This window comes from Phycomyces blakesleeanus, assembly GCF_001638985.1.
Source record: "Phycomyces blakesleeanus NRRL 1555(-) unplaced genomic scaffold PHYBLscaffold_21, whole genome shotgun sequence".
Taxonomy (NCBI): Eukaryota; Fungi; Mucoromycota; class Mucoromycetes; order Mucorales; family Phycomycetaceae; genus Phycomyces; species Phycomyces blakesleeanus.
The window spans coordinates 380,163-408,135 of NW_017265154.1; the positions used below are offsets into that span (position 1 = coordinate 380,163).

The window sequence follows — 27,973 nt, forward strand, 5'->3', positions numbered from 1 at the left end:
AATGCTCTGTGTTATCCTAGTTCGCTTGAAGGGATTGCTTATACTAGTGTATACAACAGATGTTCCAAATGTGTCTCTGAATTCTGGTATGGTTGGTGGTGCCTTAGGTAAAGACAGGTTCCTTCCGTGTAGAGGAGATTCAATAACTTTCCAGTAACTAGACATATTCTTAAATCGCGAGACGTTTCTGAAATTTATATCAAGACTTTTACGCTGTTGTATTTGAATATTCTCTAGGTCATCCAGAATTAACTATTCCGTGTATGTTCCAGAGAATATCGAATTTATATGAACCCTATATCTCAAGCAAGGAAAATCTGCTGCAAGTGTAAAACAAAAAGACAGTCCTGTAACGATCATTCATTATCTCACTTTTATATATAAAACATATATATTTGTGTGTGTGTATAATATTTCTCAGCATCTTGCATAATTGTTATTTTTTTTTAACCTTGGAATCTCGGTTTCTTCTTCTTATAAAGCATTATACTCTAATAGGTTTCTTGGAAACCATCTCATTAAAAACACTATTCTTACATGTGCGCGTGGACCTATGCAGCACTTGTCTGTAGTTTTATCTTTGTCAATGCAATATGGCATTAGCTTACAGCTCAAATAAGCATTTATGTTTCTTTTTAGAAATCAACATAAACTGAGCAATTGTGAATAGCATCCTTTACTTTGCATCGGATCTGTATTGCTAGTAAGAATGTAGGCTAGAATAAATATTATTAAACAATCAAACGACCAACTGAAGACATTTTATTTTACACATGTATATATATCTTATTATCCACATCCATATTCTGTCTATAATTACTTTAAGGCTTTATTTTTAATAGCTAGAGATAAGAAGAAGAAGAATAATAAAAATATAGCTGTGATGTCATCAGATCCACGTATTCTCTCAATCAACCATTTCATTATTTGTATATATGTGCCCGCCTGCACCTACACTCACACCCACACTAAAGACTAATCAGTATTACGTGTATATTTTACAAAACAATAAGACCAAAATTAACATACTCGTTGATTAAAATGTCCTAAAAATTACATTACACTTTGGTACTTCAACACAGTCATCAAGTACAACAATAATCATGGACTTGTACACCTACTTGTTAATATGTGCATAATACCTCTGTCTGTGTTCCAGTGACTGCTTGTGGATAGGTCAAAAGAAGACTTCGGGGATAACTGAGATGGGCTAGGTAGATTGAACGCCATGACCGTAAAGTTGCCAGATCTCATTCCACCCTTTCGCTACTCTTTGGTAGAGGAAAACATGTTTAGGGGTGGATACCCCAAGCCAAAAAACATTCGGTTCCTGAAGAGGTATTATACTGGCTTGATGATTTAATGACTTAACCCCTTACTTAGATTGCGACTCAAGACCATTCTTTCACTTATTCCAGACAATCTCATGCCAGAAATGTTGGAATTCTGTGAAAATCAAGGAATTCAGGTAGTTCACTTGACAGTGGACAAGATGAAGGAGGATAATATTCCTCTAAGCTACAACAAAACACTCATGGCACTTCAGGTAAAGCCATGTCTTTTTTTTTAAAAAAAAAGTTAAAGTTGTCGAGTCTTGTTGCATAAAAAAAGAGAAAGTAATGAAAGGTATAGATTATGATTGATCCAACAAACCACCCTCTTTACCTTCACTGTTTGGATGGTGCAGATGTAACAGGGCTTGTTGTTGCATGTCTCCGAAAATTGCAAATGTGGAATCTATCCAGTGCAATGTGTGAATTTTCTAGGTAGCTGCGAAGAGTTGATATAATCCACGCATATATGCTAATAATAATAATAATAATAACAACAGGCATCTTCACACAAATGTCATTGCTTCAGAAGAATTTGAATTTGTAGACAACTTTAAAAACTTTGAGATCACAGTTCCTTTAACACTACCTCGCTGGTTATGGAATGGCGAAATCACTTTTAGAAAGCATTCGTGCCTTCGATTGAAGTTCTTGAATCCTGACATGATGACAGAAGAGGAGAGAGAGCTGCGTGAATTAAAAGAGAAAAAAGAAAAAGAAAAAGAAGACTTTTACAAGAAGCGCAAAAATGGTATGTAAATGATATCAAGATAGTAATACTGGCTAAAATAGTCTATAGATCTCTTGGACAACTTGTTCGACACTGTGTCTCCTGTAAATATCACTAGACACCGCAATGGATCTCATTTTACAAACAATACAACAAATAATGGGAATGGAAATACAATACTAAGTCCATCCAACAACTCGGCTTCAGGATCTACCATGACATCAAATATGACGACCTCTGAACATGGGTTCTCAATGTCTGGCAGATCTAAATCTAACGGAGCAAAGTCTGGAAGCAGCAAGGCGAGCGTAGAGGACAGTTCAGATAGAAAGGATCGATACCTGGTGGACGTAGACGTAGATGTAGATGGTGTAATGATGGACGGACTAGACCAGGTAGACTACTACAACCACGAATTTGGTCGATCTTCACGGTTCTATAATAATGAAGATGATGAGAGCGCAATGTTACTGGATGATGAGAATGATATATATGGAGAGGATGGAACGCATTACGCCTCTGAGCCCATAAGTAGAACATTAGAGGCTTTGGCTCTAGAAGGCTTAACGGACTAAGTTTCTCTATATATATATACTATACGTTTTATTCTTATCTTCATGTATAAAATAGGCGAATTTCTCTTTCTTTCTTTTTTCTTTTTGTGATATCTCTATTGTTGTGGTTAAGAAGGAGAAATATAATTGTACACCCTTTTAAATTTTTTATTTTGTATCAAATTCCATTATCATCCCATGTCCAGCCAATTTTCCTTTAAGAAGCCCAAAGCTTCCTCGTTTGTCAGTTGCTTGGACTTGAACTGTCCTGAAACTAGCTGGAAAAAGCTTAACATTTTCAACCTTTTGTCCATACATAAGTACACTAGCGTTATCCCAACTGACATCGTGCATGTCAAGAAAAGAACCCCAACCAAGAAGGTGCCATTGGGTAAGACTGGATCTGGACACAACAAGGTCTGAAGGGCTGCTGTACATAATACCATTGATAGACTGCTTAACATTAGATCGATAAAAAGCGTGCCTGGTTGTTCTGTCCTTCTGGATCCCAGAAATATCTAGTTGAGGGCCTAGCTCTTTTATGGTGCGTGTCAAGTAAGGTGACAGATTCTCATCAGAGCCTGTGCGATACAATGCAATTAATACAAATATTGATTTATCATTTTTATCTTACCAAATAGGGCTGTTACAACTTCTTCTGATACGGCTTCTTTAGTAAGTTTTCCCGGTCGATAAATTACAATAGCACCAAATAGTCCAGCATAACTAATATAATGAGGGTTATTGGATTTGAACTGCTTTTTTAAAATAAATAAATACAATAAAATAAAATAAAATAAAATAAAATAAAATAAAAGTAATAGTAATAAGCTTACATGTCATTTTCAGTTACATGCGAGTGATAACCCCATACAAGTGAATTCCCATCATTTGGGCCAGGCCCTGCCCTTGGCAACGCCTTCCAGGAATAGGTGTAATTATGTCCTGGTGCGATTGAAGACTCTTCGGTGGCTCCTTTGTAGACAGCACCTTCCATCTCAAACTCATACAGAACTCCCTGATATATCTGATTAGATCAACCATCTTAACCAACCAATAAATTTGGCAAGACTCACGTGTGGATGAAGGGTAAAGTTATAGCTCGCTCTGTTCCAGAAGTGGATAACGATTGTATCACCTACTTCAGCACGTAGTATTGGGCCCATTGCACCTTGCCAGTGTGGACGTTCTACAAGTGTACTAAATGTTTCGTCCGAGTATTCACGGTAGAGAGCCTTGTAATACTTTGAGCCCAGAGTAGTAGATGCTAGCCATCACATACATTCAAGGAAAATAGAAGAAGAAGAAGAAAAGGAAAGAAATAGACAATAAATTATTACATACAAAATAAGATAGGTTTGTATATTTTCTCACAGGCTGTTGTCCATATGCTCAAGGAAGGGTCTTTAGGAAGTTCATTTGTTTTGCTTTCTTGGGCATAATCCCAAACAACCTCATCTGCAGCAATGTAATAAGTTCGTACAATGCCATTCATAGGTTTATCAAGTTCGTCATGGAGTAGTTTAAAGTCATCGATATAATCTCGAGGAGGAGGGACATATGGAGTAGGTAAATCTGGAATGTCATATTGACCATTCACAGCAGTTATAGCTAAAAGCAGACTGCCAAATAAAAAAAGAGAATCACAAATGAACTTCATGAAAAATTTAAAAGTATATACAGCAATTCGCACAGAAACACATAGACATACAATTGGGGGGTTTTTTTTTAAAAATATTAAATGTTTAGATTTGTTTCAATTGATTTAAACGCCGTTAGTTTGAAAAGGGCAAATGAACTTTGTGCACTGCTCCACGTTGCAATACGCTAATTATGGCAGTAATTTGACAATATATTTTTTTTCTCGAAGACACATACACAAGAGAAGTAAAGAAAGATCTAAGCAAGACGTGCAGCAATTAAAGTATATGAAGGGTGAATATAAAAATGACCGATCGGTAATGTACACGTGATTGATTAATGTCAGTGTATACGTTTCATATACAATACTTCTTTCAAATGAATGTTGTTGACAAGGACTTCCGTTGGTTATATTTATTCTAAGTTTTATTTCTAAAGAGTACAAGAGGTAACTTGTCCGAGCCAATCACTGTATAAGTAGATACCGGAAGAGTAGTTGGACACACTTGAGTGGTATACAAATAGTTTGATATGAAATGGGGTTTTTCTTTATCAAGAGATAAGTTCCCAAGTGTCTATACCAAGAGAAATGTTCCTAAAAAGTTAAAATCGCCATGAAAGTACATAAACTTTGTCTCACCCCTCATATCGTACACTTACACAAACACGCTCACGCTCACTCACACTCGCACATCCCCGCTTGGTATCTATATTCCTGTTCTTGCATACTTGGCTAGCACTTAGAGGTACATTGCCGTCTATCTAGTTTTATATACTATCTATATCAATTTTTCTATCTTTACCTCTGTCTGTGGGTACAAATATACCTATTTAAACCTTTTAAATCCAATTCACATTCCTTTCTTACTTTCTTTTTTCTGATCACCTAAAATGAAGTTTATTTTGCCTCTTGTCGGTACTTTGCTGTGTAGCATGACTTGCACTGCAAGCAGCATTTTCACCAAAACATATAAGTCTCCTCTTGGTGTCCCTCTCGAAGGTACCCTATACTCACACTTACACATACTTTCTCTCTCTACAAGATACACACAAACTTAACATCTTTACACTATAGGTCCTCCAATCTACATCTCTAAAAAGATCCACGACACTAAGTCTATTGAATTTGTTGAACATTCATGTAAGTTTTCAAAACTCCTTGCAATAATTCATTAATCTTTCGAGCAGCTTACCCTCCTTGGCTTGGTCTTGAGCTTGACTATGCTTATGTTAAACCCATTGTTGATGCCATCAATTCAACTGAAACACCCCTTTTGACGCGTGGTATGTCACTTGCTCTCCGTTCGTTTCCGTTCTTTACTAATTTATGTTTATATTCTCAAGGTGAGTCTCATATTACTATTGTCACTCCACCCGAGTTCGATACTTTGGCAGTTGCCGGTGTCACTATTGAGGAAATCAATGCTATAGCCAGAGAGCAACGCATCCAGGAGAGCAAGTTCGATATTGTTTGTCTCGGCAAGGCAGAGCTTGTTCAGGATGGCAAGAACTATATTGTCTACCAGATCATTGTTGAGTCTCCTTCGCTTGTAAAGTTGAGAGAGAAGATCTTTACTCTCTACTACTCCAAGGGTGGAAACACCGCTTTATTTGATCCTCGTGTAAGTAATTCAACATTCTTATTATACTTGTTTCTCATTCCATTCCACACAGACTTTCTGGTCCCACATCACCGTTGCATACACTATTAGCGATCTCTTTGTAGATCAGGGAATCTACAAGAGCGCCAATGTATGCCATCGTCCCCTCATTGCTCATTAATCGACAAAACATTTGAGTTTGTCGTGAAGCCAGGATCCTCAAACCAATTCTATTCGGACCATATTATTAGCCGACTAAATTGGCCCTCAATCCACACAAGCCGGGCATATTCTGCCTTAGTTTTTTTCATTTGCTTGTTTTTTAATAAATTATTTTATGTACCACGACCAACAGCTCTTCAAAGAATACACACAGATGCTACATATGGAGTACCAACTGTTTCTTCTTTATTTCCTTCGTCATAACATATTAGCTATAGACTATGGATTTCAATATACTTATATATATTTAGTAAACTAAGTATATTTCTTCAATTTTTTAAAAGAAAATGCGTGTTTAGGGGTGTTCTTAGAGGTGCATTTCGCTTTACTGTGAGTAGTTATATATCACCACATTGCATTTCTTTAATCTCTCTGGAGCACCTATCTTTGCGAATATTTATTGCTACCAAGAATAAATTTGTATATTAAATTATGTTTTCCTGGTTCCTTTGTTTTTAATATATCAAGATAAGTTTACTTTTTCTTATTATTATTAGTGTTCTTGATACCATGGCTTTTGATAACAGCGAACAAGCCCAAAAGCAGACAATCAATAAAGATTAAAAAATATATACAATCTCACTCACTTACATGGAGTGATACACTATGATAAAAAATGAACAATCTTAGGGATTCTTGTAAGCTTTTTTGGGGGTTTTAAGGGTTGTTTTAAGGTTGAATTCTACCATGACAGATCGTGCGCCTCATAGCTTAAAATCAAATATAACAAACAGCAAGAAATAATATTGATAAATGCTCCAAAATATCATTACTAATTAAAAAAGTACCTTATTACTTTAAAATAAATAAGTAAATATTTTGTTTAAAATTGGATAAATTGTTCATCGTTTGTCATTAAATCGAAAAGTCCGAGTTTCCAGATTAACGTTATTCCTGTTATTATTCCTAATTATTCAACCTAGGACCAGGTTGATTTGCTTTTAAAATATAAACTTGTGCTATTTTCTATAATAGATACTAGAGCCATACGCTACAGCTTATCCTTACCTTGAGAATTTTATTTATGCTTGCAATATTTTCCACTCAATATTCAAAAGTAAACGTTTAAGTATTCTGCAATAATCTTTCTACCTGGATTTTTCAGAATTTGGAAATGTAGACAAAATCTAATTGATCTGATACACAAAGCTTTTTTTGTGAGCGAGTTGTACCTGGTCAAGATACAAAGGGTACTAGTGCGTTATGTTACAACTACCTACCTTCGTCCGCGTCTTGAAAATGACTTTAAAAATTATTGACGCGTCGCGATAAAGATAATGTCGCGATTTTTTTTTCTTCCAGACTTTTTCTTTACTTTCTTTCTTTCTTCTTTTTCTTCTTTTTCTTTTTCTTTACTTTCTTCCAACCTATCCGAACCTGAATATTTAGTTCGAATTCTCCTTGGTTGCAAACTCACTAAACCTCCTCAAAAAGAATAATGTTTGTCATCAAAAGAGGTACAGCTAAAGTGTTTGTTTATTTGGTGTACGCGCCGTGTCGCGTTTCGTGGTATTAACAAAACCGTTATTTTTGCAGACGGTCGCACCGAAAAAGTCTTGTTTGACAAGATCACTTCTCGAATCAGCAAACTTTGCAATGGTCTGAATGAAGAATTCGTCATGCCTCCCAAGATCTCTCAAAAGGTAGATCAATTCAGTCTCTTTGATTGAGGCTGATAATGTTTATATACTTACATTATTTATCACTACACAAATCGTATAAAAAAAGGTTGTTAGTGGCATGTACCAAGGCATAACCACAGTGGAATTGGACAACCTTGCCGCTGAAACTGCTGCGGACATGACAACCACTCACCCTGATTATGCTATCCTGGCTGCTCGTATTGCCGTATCCAACCTCCACAAGGAGACTCACAAGCAATTCAGTGATGTCGTAAACCAACTCTACAACCACAAGCACCCAAAGACCAAGACCGATAATCCTTTAGTGTCCCAAGAACTCTTTGATATCGTGAACAAATATTCTGAGAGAATTAATGCTGCTGTAGATGATGAGCGTGATTATGACCTGAACTTCTTTGCATTCAAGACACTTGAGCGTAGCTATCTCTTAAAGGTTGATGGCCGAACTGTGGAGCGCCCCCAACATATGATTATGCGTGTAGCTCTTGGTATCCACGGCAGTGATATCGAGGCTGCATTTGAGACATATGACTTTATGTCCCAGAAATACTTTACTCATGCTACACCTACGCTCTTTAATGCCGGTACTCCTCGTCCTCAACTTTCTAGCTGCTACCTCGTCCAGATGAAAGATGACAGGTAAAAGAAGAAGAAGGAAAAAAAGATTTGATATAGTGGAACAAACTAGCAAAGCGATTGGATGATCTAACTTTCAGATATAGCATTGAGGGAATTTACGATACACTGACAACTTGTGCTCGTATCTCCAAGTCTGCTGGTGGTGTTGGTGTGAGCTTCCAGAAGATTCGTGGCTCTGGATCATACATTGCTGGTACCAACGGTACTTCCAACGGTATTGTTCCAATGTTGCGTGTCTACAACGACACTGCTCGCTTTGTAACTCAGGGTGGAGGAAAGCGCAACGGAAGTTTCGCCATGTAAGTTTTGCTTTTATTTCTGTTTCATAATTGTGGTGGATGTGAATGTAGATCGAATATGGATTATCAAGGATATTAATATATATATAATTTTTGGCAAGTTTAGGTATCTTGAACCTTGGCACGTGGATGTTTTTGATTTCTTAGATCTTCGCAAGAATTCCGGAAAGGAAGAAATGCGTGCCCGCGACCTGTTCCTCGGATTGTGGATCCCTGATCTGTTCATGAAGCGTATGTTTTTAGATACTTTGTATATAAAAATATTGGTCGGCTGATTATATGGGATTATTAGGCGTTGAGAGCAACGGTAGCTGGTCCCTCTTCTGCCCCAATGAGGCCAAGGGACTTTATGATTGCTACGGAGAGGAGTTTGATAGACTCTACACCAAGTATGAGAATGAAGGAAGGGCTAGAAAAACTGTAGAAGCTCAGAAGCTTTGGTTTGCTATTTTGGATTCTCAAGTTGAGACTGGCATGCCTTACATGCTTTACAAGGGTACGTATTTTTTTGTCTTTGCCGATAAAGATGGAGAAAAGGATTAAAAAATTAGACCTGTCGACTTATTAACATATATACGTTTTAGATGCATGCAACCAAAAATCTAACCAGAAGAACCTGGGTACCATTACGTGTTCCAACTTGTGCACTGGTAAACACCTTAATTTACATAACCTCGAATCCAAAACTAATACTTATCTGCAGAAATCATCGAGTACTCTGCTCCCGATGAAGTAGCTGTTTGTAATTTGGCTTCACTTGCGTTGCCAAAGTATGTCGACACAGAAACTCGCACCTTTGACTTCGAGAAGCTTCATGAAGTTGCCAAGGTAGTTACACGTAACCTCAACAAGGTCATTGATGTCAACTACTACCCTGTCGAAGAAGCCAGAAACAGCAACATGCGTCACAGACCGTATGTTTTCACATAATTTTGCAGCTTTACAACCAGCACAAAACAAGCTGAACTAACGTATAATTTCTAGTATTGGTATGGGTGTCCAAGGTTTGGCTGATGCTTTCCTTTTGATGCGCTACTCTTTTGATTCTCCCGAGGCACGTCAGTTGAACAAGGATATTTTTGAGACTATTTATCATGCTGGCCTTGAGGCCTCATGCGAACTGGCAGCCAAAGATGGTCATTATGCCACTTATGAAGGTTCGCCTGTGAGTCAGGGAATTCTGCAGCACGACATGTGGAATGTTAGTGGATCTGATCGTTGGGATTGGACTGGCTTGAGAGCAAAGATTGCTCAACATGGTGTGCGTAACTCACTGTTGGTGGCCCCTATGCCTACCGCAAGCACAAGTCAGATCTTGGGTAATAACGAGTGTTTTGAGCCCTATACTTCTAACATCTACACACGTCGTGTGATGAGCGGTGAGTTCCAGGTGGTCAACCAACACCTCCTCAGAGACTTGATTGAACGTGGTTTGTGGAATGACCAGGTCAAGAACATGATTATTGCCCACAACGGTAGCGTTCAACAAGTTCCAACTATTCCAGAGGATATCAAGAAGCTGTACAAGACTGTTTGGGAACTTTCTCAGCGAGTTATTATTGATATGGCAGCAGATCGTGCGGCCTTTATTGATCAATCGCAATCCATGAATTTGTTTGCAGCTGAGCCAACTTTCGGAAAATTGACCAGTATGCACTTCTATGCTTGGAAAAAGGGCCTCAAGACTGGCATGTATTACTTGCGCTCCAGACCCGCAGTAGATGCGATCAAGTTCACAGTGGACCAATTGGCCCTCAAGGACATGTCCGCCGAGGAGCGCAAGATACAAGAGGAGAAATTGGTAGCCATGCAGTGCTCATTGGATAATAAGGATGCCTGCATTAGCTGCAGCGGTTAAGTTACTACCAAGCATCATTATTATCTCTCTTTCTCTCTTTTTTCTATTTTTCTCTCTATTTTTCTTTTTACAGTGGCTATTCGCTAAGTGAATTCCATACCTACATCTAACCCCCCTCCCTCTCCCTTCCTCTTGCGGCATACCAAGATCTCTTTCATTCTTTTCTGCTTTTTATAGGCAGTTTACTATTCATTATTATTATTTTTAAATATAACATTCCTCTTTATTTTATTTTTCTCAATAAATAAATAAATAAAAACAAAGTTTCTTGCACAAAGCAAATTATCTGAGGGTTTGTTTTTCAGTTATATATATATCTATTTGAAAGAATGAGAATGTGAATGAGAAGAAGAAAGTATAAATTGTATTTTACTTTAATTAAAGTGATGAATAAGCAGCTTGTAGTTTTATAATAAAGTTGATGCGGTCGTCTGTAATTAGTACGGAAGATAATATCAATCAAACCATGTTGATCCAAAATCTCAAAACCCTGTACTTGTTAGCCCCACTTGTGACTTTAGAATAAGATCCTAGGCAATTAATCCTTATTTTGGTTGATTCTAAAGATATACATATATGTATATATCAGCGTAGCAAAATATATTAATTTGATTATGTTTATATATACTGAGAAGGTAATTAACTTTATATATAGAATAATACCATTAGGTGAGATACTATCTATCTAAAAGATGTTTGTGCTTTCAGATCCTATGATCAGTGAGGATGAAAACAAGAATTTAAAAGAAGAATAAATTGCTTATCTATTGCGCAAAAATAAAAATAAAAATAAAGTCTTTTCACCACCCATGAAAACTTTCCCTCCACTCCGAATCTTGATGCCGATTAGAGGAGGATCGTTTAATATTCGGGCTGTTTTGGATGTCTTCCAAAGCTGGGTCTTGTTGCACACTTTCAGAAATATTTCTAGGCATATACATAAAAAGTTGAGCTGGTTGTTGATTGGTGATATCAGTATTGGCTGAATCAGAAGGAGGTTTGTGAAAGAGAATAGAAAGGAGCGATTGACGAGGCGCCAAAGTTGGCTGGGTTTTTGCAAATGTTGTATCGTTTTCCGGGGTGTCTTCTGTGTGTTTATCCTTGGTTTGGCTATTGAGTATAGGTGAATCATAAGAATCTGGTACAGAGAGGACTTCAATAGGAACTACATTGACAGGATCTGAGTCAGACCAGGGTGTGGCATTTGGTGATATTGCTGGAGTAGGGATAGGAGGAGAAGAGCGACATTTTTGAAATTGCACTGCATTTGGTTCTGTAGTTGTCATGGAGGGGGTGGCAAGACAAGACAGAAAATGGTCTATGGGAGATTGTCGCTGGATGGGATCTGTTGGCCGTTCGATACATGCAATATCTGTACGTTTTGTTAATGTGCTCTCATGGTGCCATAGTCGCCAGGCCATGTTTTCTAGACGTTGGCCATGCTCTAGTTGTCCTTTACACTTTGTAAACACTATTAAATAATTGATGAGCTTTACTTTGATGGTGCTATATAATGTGCCCTACAGGTCCACATCGTACGCAGATCGTCGGCTTCGACCTCGCGCATTGTGTTGAGGGTTTGTACAGAGAGGGCCAGTAAAGGTGGGAGTAAATCGAGCATGAGGAGAAAGAGAAGCAGGAATAAAGATGGATGGAGATACAATTTTTAAAGTTTCTTTCCATCTTTTCTTATAAAACCCCCAGCTCCCTCCCTCCCTCCCTCCCTCCCTCTTGTCATGACCACACCAGATCATATTGATCCTTTTGATAGGCGCCGTATCACCCGTATCTCTAAACTACTATCCAGTCTACTTCGCCATAATGCAGTCAAGGCCAAACTAAATATACGTTCAGATGGTTATCTAGCAGTATCTGAACTGGTACGCAGATCTACACATATATATCCCTTTCACAACAGGTGTCAGGCTCCCCTGTTTCTTAAATGAAAAGGGAGTTATATGCATATATTTGTCTATCAAACGAATTTCCTCATTCTTCTATTGTTGCATATAGTTTTCTTTGGGATCCTTTAGAGATGTCACAATGGAGCAAATTGAGTACGTTGTGAGAGATAACGACAAACAACGATTCCATCTCATGTTTGAAGATGATCAATGGTGGATCCGTGCAAATCAAGGGCATTCAATTGAGGTGAAGGATATTGCGCTTGATCGCATTATAGATCCTCCTCCAGTAGTGATCCATGGTACCAAACTAGCTTGTTGGGATCTCATCAAGACTACTGGACTTAAAACGATGGGACGACAACACATTCATTTTTCAGCTGGTCTTCCCGGAGATAAAGATGTCAAAAGTGGTAATGTTGAATTGCATTAATGATTTAGTTTATAATGTTTCTAAATCGTGTTTCTTTTTTTTTCAGGTGTGCGTTGGACAAGCGAAATATTCATCTATATTGATGCTTCAAAAGCAATGGCAGGTAAAGTAAACAAATATATAAGAGAAAAAAAAAGCGGCGCAGTAACTATTGTATTTGTGTGTGTGTCGCAGGATTGTTTGGTTTAATTTACAGTCTTTGTTGCATGTTTTTTTTTATTATAGATGGAATTGAGTTCTATCGGTCGTATAATGGTGTAATTCTTACTCAAGGCAAGGATAATATACTTGCACCAATTTATTTTGAGCGTGTTGTGGATAAACAAGGGTTACTGCTGAAATAACAAAGAACAAGAAGAATAAGGACGCGTCCACTTTTCTTCTCCACTCACTGTGAAGAAGAGATAACAAGTAAAAAAAAAAAGAAAAAAAAAAGAAAAGAAAAGAAAAGAAAAGAAAAATATTATATCGGGTTATATCATTATATTGTATTGTGCTGTGTTATGTTATGTTGTGATATGTTGTGCTGTGCTGTGCTGTGCTATGTCATGCTGTGCTGTGTCATGCTGTGCTATACTGTGTCGTGGTGCGTCGTGGTGCGTCTTGGTGCGTCATGTTGTGCCGTGGATTGAAATGCCATACTGTATATAATGTGGTTTGATGCAGTATAGATTTTCTTATGTATATGGTGTGTATATGTTGTGTATATGATGAGAAAAGATATTGGTTTTTATCGTTTTTTTTTTTCATTATTTCTTTTTCTTTTTAATGCCTTTTTGATCGATACGACTCAGCAACATTATGGGGATCTTCGGGAACGGGCCCAGTAGATTTTGGTCTGGTCTGATAATCAAAAGGTGTCTGCGTTTGACCATAATGAGGATTTGATGGTGGCGGCAAAGGCTGGTTAGAATGAGAATAAACGTTCTGAAAAGTAGATGGCTGGCGACTAGCTGGAGGAGGCCTTTGTGGCTGTAAAAGTGGTTGTGCCATTGGCTGTATCTGTGGTTGTGCGTTGTTATAGATATCCCCTACAGAATTATAAATGCCATAATCCCCAGCCGGAATAGATGGTGTTGTCTGTGGTGGAGTATCCATATAGTACGTCCGTGGTGTAGGACGAGAAACAGGTGTCGCGTAGTGAGACCCGTTTGTGTACCCATACCCCGGGGTGCTCCCATTGTCGTGAATGGCCGTCGGTGTAGTGGTTCCAGACGAATAATAATAAAGTGACGACGCAGGCGTCTGCAATCCATTTGGGATCTCCTGTGCACCAGACAGATCAAGGCCAACCATTGACGGAAGAGACGGCACGCGGTGGTTGGAATGTGTCACTGATGTAGCGGGCTGTTGTGGATGATGATGTTGTTGTAGTGGATGATGTTGTTGTTGTGGTTGCTGTTGTTGTAGTTGTGGCTGCTGTTGGTGTGGTTGTTGTAGTTGTGGCTGATGCTGCTGTGATTGTGATTGTGGTTGTGGCTGTTGCTGTGATTGCTGTTGTTGTTGCTGTTGCTGTTGCTGATGATGCGGTGGTGGATAAGGTGGTCGGGATGAATGTGATTTTTGGTAAGGTTGAGTAGGGGGAGGAGCGTATACAGGCTGAACCTTATATTCTGGTAAGATAGGTTGTACTCCATATGAATCATAGTGATTACGGTTCTGAGGGGCACTTGAAATCCGTGAAGGAGTTGCCTGTGGGTTATGGTAATGTGAATAAACATTATCAGCAGGTATGACCATAGGTTGAGATCCAGGTGTATGTTTTGCTGAGCCTGGTAAGCTATTTGCAACTGGAGTGGTATTTGCAGTATATTGTAAGGGAGGCTGAAGAGGAGCATTTGAAGCATTTGCTCTATTATCATATAAAGGAGTTGACATTGGTTGCGTCTGTTGTATTTGTTGTATATGTTGTTGATTATGATGCTGCTGCTGTTGTTGATGCTGCTGTTGTTGTTGCTGTTGTTGTTGATGCTGCTGTTGCTGTTGTTGTTGATGCTGCTGTTGTTGCTGTTGTTGTTGCTGTTGTTGTTGCTGTTGTTGTTGCTGTTGTTGCTGCTGTTGTTGCTGCTGTTGTTGCTGTTGCTGTTGGGGTTGGGGTTGGGGTTGGGCTTGCTGTAGTTGAACTGGTTGCTGCTGTTGGGATATGTTAGATGTGGTTTGGATGTTTTGATTGCGATAGATTGGCTGCATGGGTATTCTCAAAGGCACACGAACAAGTGGTCGATTTAGTGGCTGGGTAGGGAATTGTGGTTGTTGCTCTTTAGATAATAAATAAAGGTATCTTTGACGATATTGATGTTCTGCTTCTTCTTGTTGCTGCTGCTGCTGTTGGACTGCCGCTGCTTCCTGTTGTGATGTTCCCCACGGTGCCGGGTCTTGTTGTTGTAACATTTCCAAACCCATACTCTTGAGAGTAGCCTCAATAACCTTTTGCCTCTGATGGTGTTCCTCGGCTTGGTTGAAACTTTGGATCTGGCTTCTGAAAACAAACAAGGCTGCCTTCCACCGCTCAAATTCCTCTTTGCGTACAAATAACCGGAACTTTAATACATCTAGAAACTCAAGTTCCATGATATTCAGATCAGTGACCTTCATGCCCGACACTTCAGCCCAGGTCTTGTTTGTAAAGGTATTGTCGTCGAGGAATTTATTTGCTAAAATATAAGCCATCAGCAACACTAATCAACCAACAACCCAATTATTACCTAACATAAGCGCCACAGTAAATAACCTGTATTCTGATCCTTCAGCACCTTGAATACGGGGATTATTTTGGAGTAACATCGCAATATACTTGAGTGAGAGCATAATAACAGACTCTGAGAGTTGGGTAGCGTGTAAGATCTGCAGGCATTATTGGGTTAAAGTCTGGCATTCTTGAAATTTATTATTACCTGTCGACAAAACTTCCTAAACGCACTGCTGACTTCGTTTGCAATATTCGCGGTCTCTCGGCTGGAGTCCTGAGTAGGCTCTGGTTGTGTATCCCCACTTAATACCTTTGATTGATTATGAAGTGCCATGACAGATGGTCTGCGAGTATGCCACATCAGATACACCATCGTAGAGGCAAACTCGGCTAATTCCTGTAAGGTAAGTGGGATGGTTGGCTGGAGATCGGTGGCATTAGGTAATGGCTCTGCCATGGGAGGCAAAGAGACGGAGGGAGTTGGATAGGCAGTGAGACCAGTAGGTTGAAGGATGGTTGAATTGATATTATACTGAGGATTCATTCCATTCTGTTGTTGACGTGGGAGGAGGTGCGAGCCTGATAGGCTATCTGCGGACTGATAATGAGATTTTTGTGGGTACATGACTTTAACAAGTGCTTCACTGAGCTGTCATTCACTGCTATGGAGAAGGAGCAGGTAATAAAGAGAGGAGAGTGTTGTGAGCGTTAGTGAGGCGCACAAGAGAATCCAAAATAATGGATAGGAAGGAAAGAATGGTAACTGATAGTTCCCGGAAGTTATAGAACCGCAAGAAAGATAGGCCTCTGTGTGTGTATATGTGTGTGTGTGTGTGTGTGCGTGTGTGCGTTTAGCTCACTCGGTGTCGACACATGAGAAATAAAGAACCGATGTCGGGATTACAAATATCTTTTTTATACCGAAAATACAAGGTAGGCACGCTCTTGGCCTCCAGCAACCGTCTGACGCTTTTTTATTTTTATTTTTTTATTTTTATTTTCGCTGAACATAGAAAAATCCTTGTCACGATGAACAATCAACGTGTTAAATAAGCCTTTTTAGGCTACTATAGACACACCTTCCAAAAATATAGCTAGCGCAGAAAAAAACTAATTTGGTCGCATATTTTTAACACAAATTACGCAAGAATACAGACTCGTGTAATCTTAATTAACGCACATTTTTAAGAAATAAATTAATAATACAGAAAAGTTTTTTTTTCTTTCTTTTTTCTATTGTTGTTGTTGTTGTTGTTGATTTTGATTATCAAGATTATATAATAAACAAGGCCAAGTATAGATTTCTTGATTTAAAGGTTGATAAAGCAAATAAAATAAAAAATAAAACTTCTCCTTGATAAAATCACATATTTACGATACTTACATGGACCTGAAGCCTCCTGAGACACTAAAGGTAGTGAAAGGAAAAAAAGTGGAATATATATATATTTTATGTAAGAATTGGAAAAAATTCCACGAGCAGATAAATAGCATGTGGCACACAAGAAAAAAAAATCGTAAAGCAAATGGAACGTTTGTTCTTTTGAGCGTATGTGTGTGTGTGTGAGAGAGAAATAATTTAATGTATTGCATGCAGTCAATACCATGGCTATTTGACTTTGAACAGCCCAGGGTTCGATAAAAAAAAGGGAAGAAAGATGTAGAGGATTTATTATATGGTATTCAGGAGAAATGATACACAAAGAAAAATAATATATAAAAGTCAACAAAGTCTACAATGACCACTTGATAACTTTCTCAGAAAATAATCTATCGGCTGTTTTGGAACAAGCTTTCCAGAGTCTTACAAAGAGTTCAGTGTCATTTATCAAGAAAGTGACAAGACACGGCTTTGTGACCAAAGAGTAAAATAAAGAGTGTTATTACTTTCAAAGAGGTTTTCATTTATTTGCGATTAAAGAAGAGATAGTCAGCAGGAGGTACAGTGGTAGATATAATTAGGTGCCATCAATATGAACCATATCAACTTTTTATTTTTCTTTCGCAAAATAAAAACACTAGGCATTTCAGGACAGCATGAACACCTGAAGGGCGATGTTATTAATATTAATGGTACACCTACCCACATATCAAGGGATCTGTAGTTAATTAGTTTCAGGATTCTAACTTTTACAAATAAACCCACTCAATGTATTTCTACCTTTTCTTTTGTTTATTATTTTTTGCGCCTAATTTTATTACACGTATGCGCAACTTTAAACCTATTGTTATATCATAGATCTTTTGAGAGGTGCTCTAAAAATATCTGCAAAAAGTGTACAGATTTTCTCCAAATTGATGGAAGCCTACCTCTTTTTTTTTTTCTTTTTTTTTTCTTGACTTTGTGGTACCTAAATTTCAATCTTGCACTGATCTTTTTTCAGCATAGCGCTTGGGGCATAACACCGTGTCGGCGGATAATTTTTACTTGGCGCTGGGCTTCTTGTATTTGGCGTAGCAATCTACAATGTACCGGAATGCAGTAAAAGACTTCTATCCTTAGCCAGAGCATTGTATTTCGCTATTACTAATCTAGGAACTTTAAGATACACTTGATTATTCTCTGAAGCCTTTTTGAGTTCTACAGGTAAAGAATTTTGGGCATAAACTTTTAATTTGTCTGATTTTATATATATATATATTTTATTTGTCTAAAAAGGTAAAGCAAAACATCTGAAATTTAATTTTTTATCCATTCATTCATTCATTCAAACAAAAACAAAAACAAAAAAAAAACTACCAATGTCTGAACTCAAAATGGAAACACTGTATTAGCATTATTACTCTTATAAAAAGAGTGGCGCTCTTTCCGTCATTACTTGGCAGTTTCAATAGTGAAACAGCGTTGGATGAACTTGTTCCTTGTCAATCATGATGGGCTTGTGTCGACACCAGTATGAGCCACGTCATCCAAATCTAGCTTGCCAAGCAATACTGAGGCACTTTTCCTTAATATGGGCTGGTCACAAATTTCAAGCCAGAGAAGCCGGTCCATCGATAAAGTTGAAAGCGAACAACAATAGTATATTTAAATACAAGCCAAGATATGGTAAAAGGAGAAGCGTCAATTTTTTCCCTTTAATATATATATTCAAGAATACTAAGAGACAAAGGCTTTTTGCTGCTGTTTTTGGAAATTTTGAGCTTTGAAAACGAAGTTCAAAACAAAACAAAAAAGCTCTACTAAATTGATTGATCAAATTATATCTTTAATTATAGAAAAGAAAAAAGATAAACCTATAAGAAATATGATTATTGGTTGTCTAATAAATAATCAAAATATTAGCTCTCTAAAGAGGCATTCTTCCAATGCAAAACTTGGTTTGAACGAGAATATATATATATATATATATATATATATATAATATTACTTGTTTAGCCTGGATTTCATGATGGTACTGATCTGTTTATATGTTAGACAATTATCTGAAAATTGCCTCTCATATAACCATATTGAACCAACTCAAAAGGTACAAATGTTTGCACAGGGGAAAATACAATAGTCTTAAACTAATTATAAAGAAACAAAGGTTCAAGTTTATAGGCAGCATCAACTAAATAACTTTTATAGAAGAGGTCAGAACGTGTAAAAATAATTTTCAATAAACCATAAAACATGTTTAAATATTACCATTTGTACTAATCGTTTATCAAGCAAGCTACAGACTGATACTCGTGTTGAGATTGTCCTATTTCTTATTTCTTATTAATATAATAAAAAACGATGGTATATTACATAATAGTAGCCTTTAATCTGGTGCATTAAAGTATAGTAAACGAATCACTTTCAATGAAAGTCAATCCTAAGTGAAGATTTCTTATTCATTCTATTATTTAAACTATGTTTTCAAATAAAAGTTTGAACTTTTCTAATTGACCACCCCCCTCTTTCCCCCACACATACACTTAATTTTCCAATAACTAGCATCTGAGTTTGTAATACTAATAGTTTTCTGCACATAATGAAAATGGACACATTAATGCTCACATATAGATATCTAGATAAATGAAATATTTTCCTTTTCTTTTGGTATCTCCTTTGGAAGAGATTATATAGGTAATTTGGGCATATATATATAAGTCATAATCAATATAGGAGCCAAACAGAATATATATAAGAGACCTGAAGCCAAGTCTGACGTCTGAGCGGAGTCCCAATATTAATCTTTAGGAATTATGGACAATCAGAGCTTGAATTTTTTTTTTATTAAAAAATTGGTATAATTTTTTACCGATTTTTACTGCACAAACCTTTAACAATTGACAGTCGCTGCTGGATTTGGCTTTCTAGCTACCATGTCTACTTCAACGAAGCGCAAGGCCAACGATGACTCACCCGAGGCTTTGGCTTCTGTAATATACAATACAAGCTCTTTGAATAACCATAAAACTCTAAAAAATAAAATAACAACAAAATGGATACCCAGAAAGCATTTTACCCATGTAGTCTTAAATTTGACAGGAATTCAAAAGAACAAGGACGATCGCAGAAACAGAATTCGAATCCGATTCCGATGATCAGACTTCTGAAGACGAGCAAGAGACCCAAAGCCCAATTTACCCTCAAAATAAAACAGTAATCATCAAGAATCATAATCAATTTCAGCATTGTACACCACACTTATGCTTCTACTACGCTATCTTAATATAGCGAATCAACGAGTTCGGGACTATCGCACGCGTAGAAGTAAAGGATTTTATGTGTCATGCGCATCTTAAGGTCGATTTCGGACCCAAGATCAATTTTGTTATTGGCCATAATGGAAGTATGTAAATGTCTCTATTTATCTATTCAATTCTTAAAAATCGAGAAAGGCTGAACAAAAGAAACAAAACGTTACAATAGGTGGAAAGAGTGCGATTTTAACAGCACTTACTATTGCCTTGGGTGCAAAGGCTACATCCACAAACAGAGGAAAAAGACTAAATTCGTTTATCCGTGAAGGTGAAGAGTGAGTATATTAGAAACCTAAGCTAAACAAACTTACAATGTTATCTTTTTCTCCCCTCTTTTGTGTGTATGTGTATGTGTATGTGTGTGTATATAGCTCTGCTATTGTTATCGTTCACTTGACAAACAAGGGTCCTGATGCGTACAAGCCGGATGTATATGGAGATACTATCCAAGTGGAGCGAAAAATATCGAAAGATGGAGTTGGATACTACAAGATAAAAAACAGTAGCGGAAAAATAATCTCGACAAAGAAAGAGGAGCTTACAGCAATTTGCGATTACATGTCAATACAAGTAGATAATCCTCTTACTATTCTAAGCCAAGATAATGCAAGACAGTTCTTGAATTCAAGCACACCACACGACAAGTATAGAGTAAGCAGTTGATCTCATGCACTTATAGGATTACCCTTTCTCACATTTCATCATCACAGCTTTTTATGAGAGCGACTCTCCTGTCATCACTTATGGAAGATTATGATGTGGTACGCGAGAGTATTGACACCACAAGAACTATAGTGGAGCGGAAGAAACAATGCCTACCGGATCTTCAGAAGAAGGCTTTAGAAGCCGAGGCCCGATATAAAGGAATGATCGAAGCACGAGAGATCGATGATAAGATTGACAACCTCAACAACGAAATTGTCTGGGCTCAAATTATTGCAAAAGAAAAACAAGCAGAAAAGACTAAGATGAACTTGGGAGAGATAGAGAGAAAAGCTGAAAGGTCAAAAGAAGAAGCCACGAACAGAAAGGTTTGTATTCAAGTCTTCGACTAAAAGTTAAATGTCTTAACCTCTTCTTGTCTTATTTTTCACAGCTTAAAATAGAGCAGCTTGAACAAGAGATGGCACAAAAGAGAGAAGAGATAACTGGATTTAAACAAACATACGAACCTAACAATAACGAAAAGCAAAGAGTCAGAAAAGATATCATTGACCAGGAATCCAAATTACGCGAACTTGGCGTAAGTCCCTTGACTAAAGCTTTGTTTATATGAGAGCTATTAACACACACACACACACATATATATATATATATTATCATAAAATCAGGCAGATATTCGTGAAATCAACGAAAACGTCAAACAAGCTAGAATTCGTATAAACAAGTGCGATAGAGACATTGCGGCTGAAACCGCTAAAATCGAGTCAGTGAATAAACCCAAAAAAGAGGCTACTGCTGCTAAACTTGCAGATCTTGAGGCTAAAGAGATAAAACTGGTGCAGAGAGGAAAGGAGCTCCATGAAGAGAAAACTCAAATAGAACAGCGACTACGTGAGGCAAAGGAAAGGTACAGACCTATGGATTATCAAGTCAGGAGTGCTGAAAAAGAAGTCGAGAATGCAAGACATCTTCACAAAGAACTGGTTGCTCAGAAGGCCGATAAACTCAGGGCATTCGGCCACGCTATGCCAGAGGTTGTCAGTGATATAAAAAGGGAGTCAAGATGGTCAGGTCGACAACCTGTTGGCCCATTTGGTGCATATCTACAGCTTATGCATCCCCAATACGCTCCTGTTCTAGAGATCATTTTGGGTAAAATTCTGAATGCTTTTGTCGTCGAGAATTTCAATGACAGAAACATGTTGACCAAGATTCTGACTCGCCGCAATATGTAAAGTTTTCATTGACAAAGCAAAACAAAAAATATAGCATTAAATAAACTAACATTATATACATATTGATTTATTACGTTTAGGAGTCATGTTTCTATCTACGTAGCAGAGTATGATATTTTCTCATATTCGCACGAGGAACCTGATGAACAATATCTTACTGTTGTTCGTGGCATCAAGGTTAGTTGTCTATTAGATGATAAAGACCATATGAAGCTTACTGTAGTATTTTATACTATTGTTATTATCAGTTTGAGAACGAATGGGTCAAACGTCAAATGATTATTGCAAATAACATTGAAAAAACTTTACTCATGGATGATCGACGGGAAGCAGACAAAGTGATGTATAATCCTCCTCGAAATGTAAATATTTGTTTCACAAAGGACTGTCAAAGTGTTGGTGCCCGCTCGGGTATGCGTACAGAATCACTGCAACAATATAAAGGGCCACCTCGTTTCAAAAAAGATGTCGGGTCAGAGATTGTGTAAGTTTACAACCGGTAGTAAGCTTCACTGATGAACATTTACTTGTGTATGTAGTAAGGCTCGGGAGGATGGTATTAAGTTTGCTGCGAGAGCTGCAGAACTTAAAACCGAGCAAAACGCACTTAGACAAGAGATCCAGGGCATTGAGGCATCATTATCGGAAATTGAGGTACAATCGACTAATAAGTGCAATACACGTATACTAATCGAAATCCTGTAGAATGCTGAATATGCTAACGAAGGTGCAAAAGTCAAGGTTTCCCGAGAAATAGCTCGTCTAAAAGAGGAGGAAATCGACGAAGGGCCTCAAAATATAGATGCTTACGTCCAGGAAAAAGAGGTAGAATGTGTATAATAATGTGCATATGTTAATTGTAATATTAAACATTGTACGAGGGAACTAAATAGAACTGTGAAAACCAAGTCAAACTGTGGGCTGGCCAGTTCTCTGTCTGCAAAAAGGTTGAGAAAGAAACCAAAGAAGTTCTTAGTACACTCCAGGCTCAACTTGACGAGATTGAGAAAGGAGAAAGTGAGGCATCTAGACGCCTTTATGACTTACAGGTATGTAATTTCAATGCTACAACCATTTATATTGCCAGTATTAACTGTTTTTATAGGAAGATTTGGACAAACTTGATAACTTGCGATTAAATGAAAGGCGCGTCTTAAAATCAGTGGAAGATTACATTATTCAACTGATTGATAAAATAGAAAATGAGAAGAAGAGACTTGAAGACCTTGAATCAACCTGCAAGGTATGGAATTGAGTCTGGGGATAATGTATACTCCTATATTTCTGTCTCTTATGTGGTTTGCCCGAAGGAATGGATCTCGCAAGCAATAGTAGATTACCCGAATCGTGTCGAGACTACTGAATCTCTTGAATCTTTACAACGGAAGATTGCACATCTCGATGAAGCTCGCCGTAGAAAGGAAGAAGAGTAAGGACTTTATTTTATTTAATTAATGTAAGATTCTTTCACTCACAGAAAAAAAAATTAGGGTTGGAGCAACATTGGAAGAAGTTGAAAGCGAAGCAAAGGATACCCTAACTGCTTGGCACGATGCTAAAGTCTCTATAAAGCGAATCGATGAACTTATCAAGGTAAATTTGAATAATAACGATAATAAAAAAAAAGATAGACTTATGTGTTAACCATTTATTTGTGGCGTTTAATTTGAATGAAAAAGAAAATGAATACAGCTCTCAAGGATCGTATGAAGAACTGGGATGACTTTTATATGTATATAACTTTAGCTGCAAAGGGTCATTTTGCATACTACTTACACAAGAGAGGAGACACTGGTCAATTACGATTCGATCAAAAGAAGGAGACCCTTGAAATCAAAGTAATTGATAAAAAATATTTGAAGATATTATTATTAAGAATTACTTGAAAATTATACAGGTATCTACAGGTGACCAAGTTAGAAAGGGGTCAAAACGACAAAAGGATTCTAGATCTTTGTCTGGTGGTGAGAAATCATTTTCGCAGATCAGTCTTTTATTGGCTCTTTGGCAAGGAATTTCTTCACCGATTATTTGGTAAATATTTTGAATCTATTTAGTTATTTATTCATTGTTAGATTTTTTTAAAAAAAAAGAAAGAAAATAAGAAGCAAACTAATACTTCTTTAATAGTCTTGACGAGTTTGATGTGTACATGGATGCTGTTAACCGTAAACAGAGTATGAAGATGATTGTGAGTATATATACATATTGGTAATATAATTATGATTTGCCATTGACTAATTAATTTGGACTTAGATCGACTCGGCAAGTGATAACAGCTCTCAATACATTCTTATCACACCACAAGGTACAGTTACTGATAAATTTACTCCCAATAATACGCATATTGTTAACTCTGAATTTTACTTTAGACGCAAGTAATATGACACCGGGACCTTTTGTAACTGTTCACAGACTAGCAGATCCAAAGCGCGATAATTAAATAGTGTAGGGAACCAAATATGAAAACAACAAAGCTATAGGATCTTATATCCCGTTACCGAAAGGAACTGTATAGACTTGTAAATTGCAATTTAATAAAACAGACAAACAAACAAACAAACAAACAAGAAAGTCTTTTCTACTGTAAAAGTATATTTATGTTTGATATCTGAGAGAGCTGGCTGCGGTTTAACTAGAATTAGTTTCAGAGATAACTTGCCAGCCATACAGCCGTAGTAATATCGATTCCTATCACAGGTAAACTTGTATTCTCGCACGTCTTTTCTTTCATTTTTATTCGATATTTTTCTCTACAGGTATAGTTTATGTAATAAGCACTAATCTTTCCCTACACAACTACACATCTCTTGTGCTCTTGTATTGGTATACACAAGGAGGCTGTATAGGGAAATTTGACTATAGAAGCATTAGATATTTGGTCACATGAGCACTTTGAAGACTGTCATACGGAAACAATTCCTTCGTTTACCTAAATGCATCAATTATAACCAACAAAACCCTTTCACTAGGGTTTTCAAAATAAAAAGAAAAGAAAAAAAATACCCTTTCGGCTGGTCAAACTTATTACGGCACAAAACTCAGCGATTGCACGTATTTTTATTTTATTTTACTACAAATACTTGAGTATATCTTTATTTTGCAAGCCACACCTTTTATAGAAGTTTCTCAACATTTGCCTTCATGACACCATTCATAATACCCTTTGACATTTTGTGCGAGATTTCCAAGGTTCTTGGACCCGAAGATATAGGAGGATGCTCTTTGGTTTGCAGAGAATGGAATACAGTGTTCATAAAGATATTATGGAATAGCCTCACGATCAGGGATGAACCTCATCTTAAAGCTTTATGCGAAATTGTATCCACACCACTTGGACAAAAAAAGAAGTACAATTATGTCCAGGGTATTTCATTTTCGAACGATGTTCAGGTCGATGAAGATCAACTAAAGACCCTTCAAAAGGCATTTTCTTGCTTGGACGATCTTTCAATTGGTTACGAAAGTCTCTCAAAAATAAACTTGGGAACAAATAGCGATTGGGACCATTGGAAATCCCTGAGGACTCTGGAACTTACAGTGTACACTGGAACTGACGGAAAAGACATTGCAGAATTTGTTTCTATCCTACCCCACCTACCTTCAATCGAAGATTTATTTTATCAGCGAACGAACGGGTGTGGGCGTATGTGCCTTGGCGACTTTGAAAAGATACACGCCCATCTACCTCACTTAAAAGAACTTCATATTGGTACCGAGCTCTCAGAAATTTCAGATAACGAGATTAGTATTCTCGAAACACACACACCGACACATTCTATGAAAGAGGTGTCACTTAATGTTGACCCTGTTGATCTTCGATGGATATTCTACTTTGGAAGCAAGTATCCCTCCTTAACCAGATTCATCTGGAAAGATAAACCAGATAGTGGAAGTCCAAATATTCACATGGACGAAACGTTGGGCTTGTTTCGAAGAAACCCAAAAGTGTATTTCTCGAATTTACAGTATGTTATGCTCAGGGGTAATTCGGACAATCATGCACTTCACACCCTATTCATGTTCCTTCTCAAACAACTTCAGTCTCCATTTACCGAATTCAACTATATAGCCGGTGGTGAACCATCTTTTGATATTCAAGGGATATTTATGAGTGAGATTTTATCACGTTTGCCAGACACCGTCGATACTATTGAGTTAGACCTCGAAGACCATCCAGAAAATCCTGTAGTTCTCTTAAACGGGCTTGGTGAATGTCCTGCTCTGGTTAGCTTAGACATAACAGCCCAAAATATTACATTTGATGTGGATATGCTGTTAGATTGTTGTCAGGCATTGAAATACGTAACTCTTACATGCGACCTTTCAATCAGCCCAGAAGCCTCCTTAGTTGGTGCCACACATTGCTTAGAGTCTGTTTACTTTCAGATATCTAGGATAAGCTCAGCTGTCTTGAGTCGTATATCAAGTCGTTGCAAAAATCTTGGGCGTATAACAATGCATGCAACAAGAGTAGAATGTAATCCATTCTTAACAAATGGATCCGCACTTCTCGATATGGCAGGATCACATTTAAATACTTTTGCTATCGGAGGAGCAAAGTTTTATGCCCCAATAAACGATTCTGGAGAATCTATCAGGATTCACTTGATTGCAGTTACTCAATCAGATCAAGCTTCGTCAGACAAAAATCATAAGAGGCGAAGATTATCTAATGGTCAGTCATCTAGAGGAATTGCCGAGGTAAAATGGTTTCATTTGGCAAGATTTTCTGAATCATGCAAAACCCAATGCACCATATGGGAGCTAAACGAAACCGAGGTTAAATATACCGAGAATTACTTTAAATCGTTTAAAGCAGAGCAAGAACAATACGTCGAAGGCCCAAATAATCCAAGTGGATTAGATTATTTACGAAAAGAGGATTGGAAAGAGGATCTAGGCCGTGGATACCTGGATTTAAGAGTAGCATCGATCAGAATTACGCAACTTTAGCTATATTTTGGTTTCTCGTTTCCAAAAATGAAACTGTATAATGTATAGAGAATTAACAAACTTAGAATATTTTACATTTGGTATTTTTGTTTTGTTTTATATTAATATAAAGATAAGAGAGTAAGATAAAATATATAGTCTAAGTAACGATGGTGTGTATGTATATATTCCAACAACAAGAACAAAGATCTACTAAAACCATTTTCTTAGTGCACAGTCTACTAACTATTATTGAGTAGAGAACATAATTTCTTAAAAAGCAATCGGTTTCTTTTTTTTCAATATATGACCAAGAGGTCTTGGATTTTCAATAAAATTCAGTTACGTATAATAGAGAGCTGTTTGAAGTTGCCTTGTAACAACTCACAAAAAAGGCACTCAAGTTAGAACTTTTTTTAAAAAAAATATTCTCATATACACCATATGTGTATTATCTTGTTGCGTCAAAAAATATAGCTTATGAAAATATTATGCAAGCTTCATTTTCTAGCGAGTTCTTTATATTAAAATTTGATAGTCTAAATTCAAAGTAAAATTACTGATCTTCCTGAATATAACATTCACCATCGCCGTCAAGCTCATTGTAAATGACAACACCAACACCAACAGCAGAGCAAAGAAGCTTTAACTCGAGAAAGTGGAAGGCTCAAGAAAAATATGTACATCAAGCTAAACTTAAATTTCTTTAGTTATGGTACTTGTGTCTATATATTGTTTCACTTTGGATGAAATTGAGAGAATACCAACAGCACTCAGATTGGATCATGTATACCGTTTTTTAAGTATAAAGCCCGTAAGAACCTTGGATTTGCAATGTTGCTGAACTGATACAGTTTTCCGAGACGCCCAGATGATATGTTCATGCTTTTTGGCATGAATGCAAGCAATGTATTTGTAG

General features: G+C 37.2%; 10 protein-coding genes across 10 annotated transcripts; 6 read left to right on the top strand and 4 right to left on the bottom strand.

Moving 5' to 3' along the window:
* Window positions 1-1,228: 1,228 nt before the first annotated feature.
* PHYBLDRAFT_135671 (hypothetical protein) lies at window positions 1,229-2,219 on the top strand (the record flags this gene model as incomplete). The annotated part of the gene is made up of 5 exons (XM_018429740.1): window positions 1,229-1,338; window positions 1,384-1,546; window positions 1,633-1,766; window positions 1,832-2,082; window positions 2,131-2,219. Coding segments are annotated over 5 exons (747 nt in total), but the record flags the coding sequence as incomplete, so codon positions are not given.
* A 564-nt stretch (window positions 2,220-2,783) lies between these two features.
* On the bottom strand, window positions 2,784-4,275 carry PHYBLDRAFT_172172 (hypothetical protein; the record flags this gene model as incomplete). Its single annotated transcript, XM_018436748.1, has 5 exons — window positions 2,784-3,196; window positions 3,250-3,373; window positions 3,469-3,642; window positions 3,692-3,882; window positions 3,990-4,275. 5 exons carry the CDS (start codon window positions 4,273-4,275, stop codon window positions 2,784-2,786), a joined length of 1,188 nt encoding a protein of 395 aa, XP_018287571.1.
* An 867-nt stretch (window positions 4,276-5,142) lies between these two features.
* Window positions 5,143-6,204, top strand: PHYBLDRAFT_182770 (hypothetical protein). Its single transcript, XM_018438671.1, has 5 exons — window positions 5,143-5,256; window positions 5,332-5,397; window positions 5,445-5,540; window positions 5,601-5,878; window positions 5,931-6,204. Exons 1-5 carry the CDS (start codon window positions 5,148-5,150, stop codon window positions 6,036-6,038), a joined length of 657 nt encoding a protein of 218 aa, XP_018287572.1. The 5' UTR covers window positions 5,143-5,147; the 3' UTR covers window positions 6,039-6,204.
* A 1,313-nt stretch (window positions 6,205-7,517) lies between these two features.
* PHYBLDRAFT_156127 (hypothetical protein) lies at window positions 7,518-10,518 on the top strand (the record flags this gene model as incomplete). Its single annotated transcript, XM_018433466.1, has 9 exons — window positions 7,518-7,536; window positions 7,616-7,722; window positions 7,808-8,361; window positions 8,445-8,660; window positions 8,767-8,891; window positions 8,953-9,156; window positions 9,245-9,310; window positions 9,364-9,574; window positions 9,645-10,518. 9 exons carry the CDS (start codon window positions 7,518-7,520, stop codon window positions 10,516-10,518), a joined length of 2,376 nt encoding a protein of 791 aa, XP_018287573.1.
* Window positions 10,519-11,100: 582 nt separating this feature from the next.
* On the bottom strand, window positions 11,101-12,139 carry PHYBLDRAFT_78339 (hypothetical protein; the record flags this gene model as incomplete). Its single annotated transcript, XM_018443359.1, has 2 exons — window positions 11,101-11,989; window positions 12,043-12,139. The coding sequence occupies 2 exons, from the start codon at window positions 12,137-12,139 to the stop codon at window positions 11,319-11,321; spliced, it is 768 nt and encodes a 255-aa protein (XP_018287574.1). The 3' UTR covers window positions 11,101-11,318.
* A 115-nt stretch (window positions 12,140-12,254) lies between these two features.
* On the top strand, window positions 12,255-13,199 carry PHYBLDRAFT_149326 (hypothetical protein; the record flags this gene model as incomplete). Its single annotated transcript, XM_018432255.1, has 4 exons — window positions 12,255-12,398; window positions 12,532-12,835; window positions 12,902-12,958; window positions 13,081-13,199. 4 exons carry the CDS (start codon window positions 12,255-12,257, stop codon window positions 13,197-13,199), a joined length of 624 nt encoding a protein of 207 aa, XP_018287575.1.
* Window positions 13,200-15,336: 2,137 nt separating this feature from the next.
* Window positions 15,337-15,525, bottom strand: PHYBLDRAFT_116143 (cyclin; the record flags this gene model as incomplete). Its single annotated transcript, XM_018428503.1, has 1 exon — window positions 15,337-15,525. A coding segment is annotated over one exon (189 nt), but the record flags the coding sequence as incomplete, so codon positions are not given.
* A 2,370-nt stretch (window positions 15,526-17,895) lies between these two features.
* PHYBLDRAFT_66238 (hypothetical protein) lies at window positions 17,896-18,539 on the bottom strand (the record flags this gene model as incomplete). Its single annotated transcript, XM_018441612.1, has 3 exons — window positions 17,896-18,006; window positions 18,073-18,164; window positions 18,437-18,539. The coding sequence occupies 3 exons, from the start codon at window positions 18,537-18,539 to the stop codon at window positions 17,896-17,898; spliced, it is 306 nt and encodes a 101-aa protein (XP_018287577.1).
* Window positions 18,540-19,840: 1,301 nt separating this feature from the next.
* On the top strand, window positions 19,841-24,562 carry PHYBLDRAFT_149328 (hypothetical protein; the record flags this gene model as incomplete). The annotated part of the gene is made up of 21 exons (XM_018432256.1): window positions 19,841-19,897; window positions 20,007-20,120; window positions 20,196-20,310; window positions 20,391-20,496; window positions 20,593-20,872; window positions 20,932-21,252; window positions 21,318-21,464; window positions 21,553-22,115; window positions 22,200-22,296; window positions 22,368-22,603; window positions 22,659-22,773; window positions 22,825-22,944; window positions 23,013-23,168; window positions 23,225-23,362; window positions 23,430-23,548; window positions 23,610-23,712; window positions 23,799-23,957; window positions 24,017-24,153; window positions 24,250-24,310; window positions 24,376-24,427; window positions 24,492-24,562. 21 exons carry the CDS (start codon window positions 19,841-19,843, stop codon window positions 24,560-24,562), a joined length of 3,267 nt encoding a protein of 1,088 aa, XP_018287578.1.
* A 701-nt stretch (window positions 24,563-25,263) lies between these two features.
* PHYBLDRAFT_66236 (C2H2-type zinc finger transcription factor) lies at window positions 25,264-27,075 on the top strand (the record flags this gene model as incomplete). The annotated part of the gene is made up of 1 exon (XM_018441611.1): window positions 25,264-27,075. The coding sequence occupies one exon, from the start codon at window positions 25,264-25,266 to the stop codon at window positions 27,073-27,075; it is 1,812 nt and encodes a 603-aa protein (XP_018287579.1).
* Window positions 27,076-27,973: the final 898 nt, after the last annotated feature.

Bases quoted from the DNA above. Each gene is read 5' to 3' on its own strand.
- PHYBLDRAFT_182770 (XM_018438671.1), top strand. From the start codon at position 5,148: ATGAAGTTTATTTTGCCTCTTGTCGGTACTTTGCTGTGTAGCATGACT. The intron at 5,398-5,444 runs GTAAGTTTTCAA...TCTTTCGAGCAG, and splicing joins TGAATTTGTTGAACATTCAT to CTTACCCTCCTTGGCTTGGT. The intron at 5,541-5,600 runs GTATGTCACTTG...TATATTCTCAAG, and splicing joins AACACCCCTTTTGACGCGTG to GTGAGTCTCATATTACTATT.